The sequence below is a fragment of the Nanorana parkeri genome, unplaced genomic scaffold (assembly GCF_000935625.1).
Source record: "Nanorana parkeri isolate BGI_ZX_2015 unplaced genomic scaffold, ASM93562v1 scaffold662, whole genome shotgun sequence".
Taxonomy (NCBI): Eukaryota; Metazoa; Chordata; class Amphibia; order Anura; family Dicroglossidae; genus Nanorana; species Nanorana parkeri.
In genome coordinates this window covers 490,124-499,652 of record NW_017306930.1, presented here as the reverse complement: position 1 = coordinate 499,652, position 9,529 = coordinate 490,124, and the positions used below count along the sequence as shown (strand labels likewise).

The 9,529-nt window shown below is 41.3% G+C and overlaps 1 protein-coding gene across 1 annotated transcript in view; it reads left to right on the top strand.

Annotated features, from left to right (window-relative positions):
- The first annotated feature begins 2,114 nt into the window (after positions 1 to 2,114).
- The window catches only part of ZNF330 (zinc finger protein 330), a 27,127-nt gene continuing 19,712 nt past the window's right edge, over positions 2,115 to 9,529 (top strand). The window contains exons 1-3 of the mRNA XM_018563414.1: positions 2,115 to 2,243; positions 7,299 to 7,318; positions 7,426 to 7,496. Of these exons, the coding sequence (XP_018418916.1) occupies positions 2,124 to 2,243; positions 7,299 to 7,318; positions 7,426 to 7,496 (211 nt within the window). The 5' untranslated portion in view covers positions 2,115 to 2,123. The remainder of the gene's footprint in view (positions 2,244 to 7,298; positions 7,319 to 7,425; positions 7,497 to 9,529) is intronic.

Genomic DNA, 9,529 nt, shown 5'->3' with positions numbered 1-9,529 from the left:
ATATATTAATCTCTAGCAAGGTCCTATCTGATTGGATCTCGATTGAATGTATTGTTTAGGTAGGCCCTCACTATTTAGTTTTTAAATATATAAAGCTCACCACGCATGTTCCAATCTGCTTTAGATCTACCAACAAGTAGGTAGGTCCTCATATTACATAGTTTTGGTAGCTCTAAAGTTGATTGTATGCACAGATTGAAATGTGTATGGTGAGCCCAAAGGACACTGTGCAGTTGGTTACATACACTATATTTCCAAAAGTATTGGGACACCCCTCCAAATTATTGGATTCAGGCGTTCCAATCACCTCCATGACCACAGATGTATAAAATCAAGCACCTAGGCATGCAGACTACTTCTACAAACATAAAGGTCCTCATTCAGCAATAAAACATTGCTGAAATTTAAAGAATAATTTCACTTAAAGTGACTAAACGCAGGAGTTAATTCTTAAAAATGCATTCAAGTACCTTAACCAGTAACGTAAATGTATCTTATCTTTGCATCAATCGGCTGTAGATCATCAAATTATCTATCATGCTGACACTGTCCTTCCTTCTGGAGCGTGGCTACTTTTGTTCCCCATGGTCCCTGTGTGTGTTGTGAAGTAGCCACCACTCCAAGCTCGCTCCTGTGATGGACTACAATCTCAATACAAATTAGTAAACTAAACGTGACATTGTAGTCCATCACAGGAGTGAGCTTGGAGCGGTTGCTACTTACAACTAACACAAGGACCATAGGGAACAAAAGTAGTCACCCTCCAGAAGGAAGGGTGAAGAGTTTGGAGAAGGTAGGAGAAGTGAACAATTCTCCAATTCAGCTATGTTGTCCAAGATTGTTCACTCCTCCTGCCTTCTCCAAACTCTTCACTCTTTTTTGTGAATAACCCTGGTGGTTTTGCTCATTAAGTTGTGTTATTTGTTAAACACTTAGCACTGCTATACAGAGACTTCAAGAGTCTGATACCAAGTCACATTCAGGTACTTGCATTGCTTGCATATAATGTATTAGTGATTACAGAGATAGATTCATTTTCCTTTACCTGCCTAGAGTTCAGCTTTAACTGTACTATTCTAGGGTGAACCACCAAACTAGCGGCCTTATCTTATTCTTAATTGGTACGTTTTTATCCTGAGAGCCGATTGAATTCACTTTGCTGATTTAGGACCAGTGCAAGATGGATTTTGATTGGTGGTTTGGGATTACTGCAATAAATTATTAGTTTAAGAAACAAATTATTGAATAAAGCCAAAATGCCCGTAGTTGTGGGGACTGTATTAGAAAATGATTAGATTTGTTTTTCAGCTGTTACAACTAGGGATGCACCGATACTAGTATAGATATCGGTGCCGATTCCGAGTATTTGGGCGAGTACTCGTACTCGCCCAAATGCTCCGATGCCTAGCGCGAGTACTTAGGTATCAGGAAGCCGGGCAGCGCGTCATTACATGTTGCCCGGTTTCCCGATTGGCCGAGAAGCGGCTCCATGCTCTCTGGTCACTTGTGATGAGAGAGCATGGAGCCGACTTCCCAGCCAATCAGGAAGCCGAGCAGCGTGTAATGACGTGCTGCCTGGCTTCTTGATTGGTCGGGAAGCTGGCTTCATGCTCCCTCGTCCTTGTGACAATGGAGCATGGAGCCGGCCAATCAGAAAGCAGGGTGTCGCGTCATTACACGGCGCCTGGCTTCCTGATTGGCCAGCCAGGCGGCTCCGGCTGGGTTCCCTGAGAAAGGCCGCGTTCTCGCTGGAGAGGCCCCGGGGGTGACAGGCTGGACATACCAAGGTAAGAGGGGACTTTCTTGTTAATCGGGAAGCCAGGTGGCGAGTCATTACACGCCACCTGGCTTCCTGAATGGGACTTCCGTTACTCGGTAATTGGTATCGGCAAATACCGTAAAAAAAAAAATTATCGCCACTCGGTACCAAAATACCGGTATCGGTGCATCCCTAGTTACAACTGTGTGGTGAATTGTGTGTGCTGATCTACAGTGTGGAAATGTTTAATGACTATAAGAAATGTATACCTTTTTATTTATTTTGTAATAAAGTATTTGATTAGATTATAGTTATTAACAGTAGTTTATTCTCGTTTGACTTCTAGCACTTAGAAGAAAAAAAAATGCCCAAAAAGAAGACGGGTGCCCGTAAGAAGGCAGAGAGCCGCAAAGAAAGGGAAAAACAGCAGAGAGCTGCAAGAGGCACTGTAGATCTTGCCAAACACCCTTGTAATGCTTCTATGGTAAGCTCCTGTGTTTAAATGACTATCATTAAAAACAAAAGAACGTTGGTGATTTTAGAATATTTTTTTGTGCTCATTTTAGTCAAGTAAAGCAACTTTGTCACAGCACAACACCAAAAAATTCTCAATCCCACACCCCTACTCTTCACATCCTAGGCACGCTCAGGTGCTTGTACTTTTTCTGCTGCCCCTGCCACTCAAATCATTGCCTATGTAAAAATCCCTGTAATGGGTAAGCAAGTGGCATGTCACCTGCCTTTTTATAATGCAGTGCTTGGAACCTGTGTGATTCCATGAGCAATTACCAGGCCCCAGTGTTGTTACATTGGAGGGTGCCATTTACTGTACAACTTTTAATTATACTAGGCGTTGTTGACAACGGCCAGTGAGGGAGTGCCATAGGGGATATGAGTAGGAGAGAAAGGTTAGGCACTGTATAGTGCCTAGAGCAGGTTTGGGAGAGGGGGATGTTGTCGCTATGCTACAAGCTTATTTGCTGGACCAAATAACATAAATCAAATACAGTTTCAGTACAACAGTTTACGTGAAAAAATAAGGACCCTATGGCTCTACCAGTCACTCGCATGAAAGAATTCAAGACCTATGAATGGACACTCCTCAGCATGTCATAACTTTCAATGGTGTGACATGCACAGATGTACCATGGCTGCCACTGACTCCAGTGATTTAAAACCCCTTCCTGCGCACAATCTGTTTATTCATTTTCCCACCACACTGTCCTTTGCCAAGGATAATAGTAAAAATCCACCACTTTCAGAGCAAGCAGCTGACACTTTGTGCTGCTAACTACTTTCAATTCTGGCTGTCACTGACGAGTTGTTCCTGATCATGTGGCCACTGTTTCAGCTCTGACTTAGTGATCACATGCAGACTGGAGGCTGCGTTGGCAAAAATGAAATCCTGCAGAAGAACAAAAGACAAAGATGAAGTCCTGCATTTAAACACTGCAACCTTAAGGTGGTAGCATTAATCTCCTGTGCCATTTTATTAATACTGTAATTGTCAGTCAGTTATATTGTTAATAAAATAGCTAATTGTTTTTCTTTTTTTACATTTTTGTCAGTCTATAATAAAAACTGAGCATTTTTTAAATTTAAACCAGTGTACCAAATAAAGACCTATGTTCTTAAGAATAGATATAACTATTATTTACCTAAATTACCCAACACATGCTGAAGCAGCTAAATTTGGCCTGGGCATATAGGCACCAATGACTTGGTGATTTGTTTGGTGAAAGAGTTTACCCTTCAATGACAAACTGATGTGGTTGGTTATCCTGCTTCTCTTAAAGGCTAACTGTACCTTTTTTAAATGACAGCCCCCCCCAAAGGATCCCCTAAGCAAAATAAGCATTAAATAAAAATTCAGACATTTTATATGGGCAGCAATTAAAGCCTCTGATGATGTGGCACCCTGTCTGCTACTGCATGCACAAGGACACGATTGTAGAATAGAACACCTCTTCCCCTTGAATACCTTGCACAATATGAGTGTTCTGTTCATTACTCTGACTGCGTTGGTGCATATGCACATTAGCACATAAGGGTGCCACTCCAGCAAAGGGTGTAAACAATACGTGGAGGTAGTTAGGCTGCAGCCGAGTGAACCAGAAGCAGCCGAGTGAACCAGGTGAAGCCATGTTCTTAGGAGTGTTCTCTTAGGAAATGTTTTATTTCCACCAAAATGTTCTCCATTCCATGTCTTCCTCCACAGGTACCCCATAGAAACTTGCACATAACACCAAATGTCAGTGTTTTTTAGGGAAAAATAACCTGCGTAATAATCTTTATAAATTTATTTTTACTTCCAAAACTGTAAAGATTGGTAACATGGGATGTATGCGTGAAACTATTAACATTTGCAAAAGTGTAAATGTTCAAAGAAAGAGATTGTATTCCTTGTATCTTGGACGATGAAGCTTGATTTAGGAGGCAGCTATATTTTAATCTCATAGTCCTGATTCAGTCCCATTTTACAGTAAATTAATCCTGTCTACAGGTAATGAATGGGCATCTGTAATGCATTGAACTGTCCAATCTCCTGCCTGCGCTAAGATTATTATTATTATACAGGATTTATATAGCGCCAACAGTTTGCGCAGCGCTTTACAATATAGGGCAGACATTACAATCACAAGACAAGATGGTAAGGAGGGCCCTGGCCGTGAGGACTTGCAATCAAAAAGGTAATAACAGATGCTTAAAAAACTGACCATAACAAATTGCGTGAAAGAAAACTATGAACGCTTTGTTAACAGAGCTTTACTCTTTCTGTAGCGCTGACAGAGGGTCACTTATCAGCCCTGAGCCTCAAACAGGAGACAGGTCAGCCTCCAAAAGGGGTAATGTTACCCTTGCATTCCAGTCACAGACGAGAATATATTGACTAGAATATAGAGGGAGAACACTCACTTGCTTTGTATGTATCACTTCCATGCCAGCTGGCTTTGACAGTGAGGTAACCATTCCTTGGTGCCAAAAATGGTTTATTCACAACTATGACATTAGCTTTACTTACAGACGCAGAGATGCTATTTCTAGTCCAACAGCCAAAGGGTACAACTCTGTGGTAAACACAAGGCTGCACAGTTAAAACAGTGTAGGAGTGGAGATTCAAGTTATTACAAATATCCTTTCAAGTGTTTTTCTTTAAGGTGGAGAGCTGAGTATTCCCTATTTTCACGCTGAATGGACCTAATAGAGACTTAAAGTTTACCTGGTGTAAAAATGTCCAAAGCCACCTGTCTACCCTGTTCCATGCATACTCTGCTGCTTATTTTGCCTTTTAGCTTCTCTCTCCTGCCTCTTTAAACCTGCATTGTCTATCCAGAAATTATACTGGGAATTACTCACAATACCCAACATTGGGCAATGTGGCTTTTTCCCCCATGTGACTGCAGTGGGGTCACGTATGTGCCAAGCTCCAGACATTGAGCTTGTTGCATATACCTGAAAGTAAAGGGGTTTTTACTGAGCAAGGGTAGAGATTAAAACGGTAGTTCCCAACAATGCTGTGTCTTTTCGTTCTGTTTATTCTCTGCTCCTGTATTTTTTTTTTTTTTCCTCCATCAAATCAGTCGTGTAGGGGCCCTGAAACGTTGGTATCAGTGATGTGATGATTTAATGCAAAGAAGATTCGTGTGTGCTGGTGATTAACCAATCTTCTCTTATTTGTATATCACTTAGCTGTAGATCCTCAAATAATATCTGCATTTGTACTGGCACTGTCCTTCCTTCTGGTGGGTGGCTACATTTGTTCCCCATGGTCCCCGTGTGTTGTAAAGTAGCCAGAATCGGACCGGAAACGCACTGTGGCTGGTGTGAACTAGCCTTGAAGTAGGTCAGGAGGCAGTTGACTGCAGTTGTCAATTTATTCTAAATGACTTTAATCTGATGTCCAACTGATGCCATCGACACAGGCCCAAAACTGGTGACAGGTATGAATTACAGGAGCCCAGAGCTTTTAGTACTTCCTGCTTTGCCCAAATTTTGGGTGGTGCTCCAAAGTTTCCGGGTATAGTCAAAGTTTGCCTGTGTTTTGTTTTTTTTTTTCTCCCCCGCCCCCCACCCCATATTCCTATTGGCCTATCAATATGTGTTCACCATGCTATTTTGCAATACAAATGTATTGTTTTGGAAGCATTCAATGATTGAGTAAATCCTGTTTCTACTAAGAACCGCCTATTGGCGTCTGTCAGGACCGCAGTCAGTGAGGAAATCCCTTTTCCACAAGGCACCATCTAGTGGCGTTTAGGGGAACTGCAGTCAATGAAACCATATCAAATATTTACATAACTGGTCGCCTGGGAGCGTTTTTCTTTTCTTTTTTTACACCATGGAGACCGGGATTTGTCCAGCCCTCATTTAAAGTTAACTTGTCATAATTAGTTAACTGACCTAGGATTTAAAAACAGCTATGTTAATGTGCCTGCACATACCACCCTCCTAACAGAGTACCAATGGACACCAAAACATGGGACTCTTGGTATGCAACTGTTGACTTCCAGTGAGTTTCAAAGTTAGAGCTCTAGAACACCCCCTGGAAGTGCACATCTCTCTAATGGTCAGGAACGCAGTTAAATGGGGTGGACCAGAGCAGTTAGTATGAAGCTGATATCTTCCACATGCATAGTGAGTGCCCGGGGTTTTGGGGCCCCCAGATAGCTTGGGAAGGTCAGAAAAATCAATGCATTTAACCCCCTAGGCCTGTTGCAGAAATGTAAGGACCTGCTTTACACTGCACCTAATGCACATCTTCCCTAGCCCATGTAAAATGCATATAAGTAAGCTTTAATGTGCAGAGCTGCATGGAGAAGTTCCCTGCCTCAGAAAATACATGCATTTTAAAATTTGCAAATATATGTACTACAACACATTGTAAAACACTTGAAATGCATCATAAAACTGGCACTGTGTTATTATCTGCAGAGTTGTAAATATGTGATTTGCCTTAAACTGACCTCAGGATGTCAGTCGTTTGCTAGGGCTGACTTTAACATTGTTGTTCCGTTTCGCTCTTTTATAAAGGAAAACAAAGCACTTGGTAAAAAAAAAAGAAAATTCAGCGGTGGCATTTGGAAAAATAATAACCGTGGTCCACGGAGAAAGAACAAGTTATTTTTTTTCTAGACAGGCTGAATCGATCCAAGTTACAGTCGCTTTTTGTTTTTTGTTTTTTTCTCTTTTAAAAAGCATCCACAATATATAATTGATGCTCTGTAGTCATCATACCTATTGCTCCCCTGACTGCTGTAATGTGTCACGGGTCCTTTGGGTACTTGTTATAAGCCGGTGTAAAAAGATATAACTCTGTGTGACTAGGAATAATTTACCAGGAGCCGCTCCACATTTACATTTCCATCCACTGACAGGGGCTTAGACTTGCCTGGTAAGCGTGTATGTTCGCGTATGGTAATCTTCACCACGGGAGTCATTATTTTTCCAGAACGTAAAGTGCAGCTTAAGTAAACACTGTTGGGAGATTGTCATGTAAATACTTGTTTGTGTTCTGATGCACATCTCTTTATTTTTATAGGAATGTGACAAATGCCAAAGGTACGTTTTTATTGGCCTTTTTTGCTGTTGTTGATTTTCAAACAGCTTGTCGATGATATGTTAAAGTCTGGTTATATATATTTTTATTTTTTTTGTGTCCAATAAAGGCGGCAGAAGAACCGGGCTTTCTGCTATTTCTGCAGTTCTGTACAAAAGGTGCCCATGTGTGCCCAATGCGGTAAGTGCTACTTCAGCATTCTCCTGCTTGGTCTTGATAGAAATGGCTTATTAAATATCATACAATGACACAAAGATTTCTCCATTTTATTTCACTAAGCATCTGCAGTTTCTTCATTTTAACTGGCCTACACTTTCCTTGCCTTGATATGCTGGGCTTGGTCTGATAGTGTTTCAAACACAGGTCAGATTTGGCGTGCGTGCGCACGTGTGTGTCTTAGCTGTGCCTCTTCTCCCGCTGATTGGCCGATTGGATGATGACAGGCTTCCTCACCAGTCACTCCTGACTGGTGAGGAAGCCTGTCAATCATCCAATCGGCCAATCAGCGGGAGAAGAGGTCAGAATGGAGCAGATGACTGAGGACTTGGAGGAGGAGTTCACGGCCATCTTGTTTCATTGAAGACGTGATGGAGGTCCTGTGTGCGGCGGTTTCGGGTCCCTTGAAGATGGCGGACGCGGCACAGATACTCGTTTTTTGTATCGGAGTATTTGTACGAGTTCTAATGCAAATACTCGGTATCGCCGCCGATACCGATGCTTGTATCGGTGCATCCCTAGTATATTTAATTATTCTTGCTATTGAACAGTTCAGCAGAAGTCCATGGAGAGTTTTACAATGACATGTACAAAAGCAATTGTAAAGAAAGTCTGTTGTTTACATGGACATTAATATATAAGGAACAGGAGAACACAGACATACACATTGAGATGATAACAATAGTGCTAATAATGCACTCTTTTGACCACAGAACAATCTTGACATTCTTCGGTATTACAATACTTGGCAGAAACATGGATAAATGGTAATTGGCAAAAATCATTGAGCAGTATGGTCTATTTGTTCCTCATGAATCGTGTTCAAAGCTTCTAGCCAGGAAGATCAAACCTTATTACGTTTTTTGGAGACAATCCTGAGCTTCATAAGTCAACTTGTAAAGAGGGAGAGCACTTGTTTGACCTGCCTTTCCCATAGACCCAGTGTTGGGGGGTGTTGCACTATTTCCGCATTATATCTAGGGCTTTCTTGGCATAGAAGTATAATAAACAGGATTAGAGGTATTGAGCACAGATAAGAGAGCGACAATAAAATCTGGCATCTCGGAACAGAAGGCCCCTATTATGGAACACTCTCATACTACATGCATAAGGGTCCCTGTGACTAGAGGACCTCTGTTACAAGATGGGGGGCTAATTTGGCCATTTTAAATAGTTTGTAAGGAGTCATATATTTGATGCAAATATTTTATTTGAATCAGCCTGGCCCTGGATTATATGACAAAGGTGATGTGGGGACCCAACACATCCTCTTCTGGCAAGTCTGCAACCTCCTTGGTGCCATCTAGATGTAACAGAGGCAAATCTAGCTGCATAATATGTAGACATTAGTTTCTGATGTCCAGATTGAATAAGTAATTTCTCCAGCTTGGAAAAAAGTAAACACTACATCCGCCATTTCCAGTTGTGATGCTGCTTCATGTCTGGTTGGTCCCTCCTAGATGTAGCTGCATTTAAAGGAAGATGGCCAGAAATGTCAGGTGGTCCCTCGCTTGCTTTAGAATATTTCCACAGAAGGGGGAAAAAAAATTGTGCTTTTGATTAAACCCATTCCCAGCATACCTGATATATTTTCACTGGACACCCTCATATGCAGGATATATCCTTTTATATAGAAATTTCAGTAATTTTGCCAGTTTACATTCAAACACTTCCCACATATATGGAATGCTTTTTTTTTTTTTACTGTCTTCCTTTCCTAATGAAACACATTTAAGTGTAGTTTATGTAAAGGGAGCTCAAGCTGTGTATGACATGACTTGGGTTGTTCAATTGATATGCAGTTGGCTAAAAAATATATATATCGGTGTGGTTGTAAACTAGGTTCATCCAGAACAGAGACGCTAGTGGTGTACCACAAGGCTCTGTACTGGGTCCTGTCCTATTTAATCTGTCTGTAAGTGACATAACTGAAGGTTTAGTGGTTGAGGTATGTTTTTTTTTTTTTTTTTTACTTTTGTCAATAATGGCGTCAATTA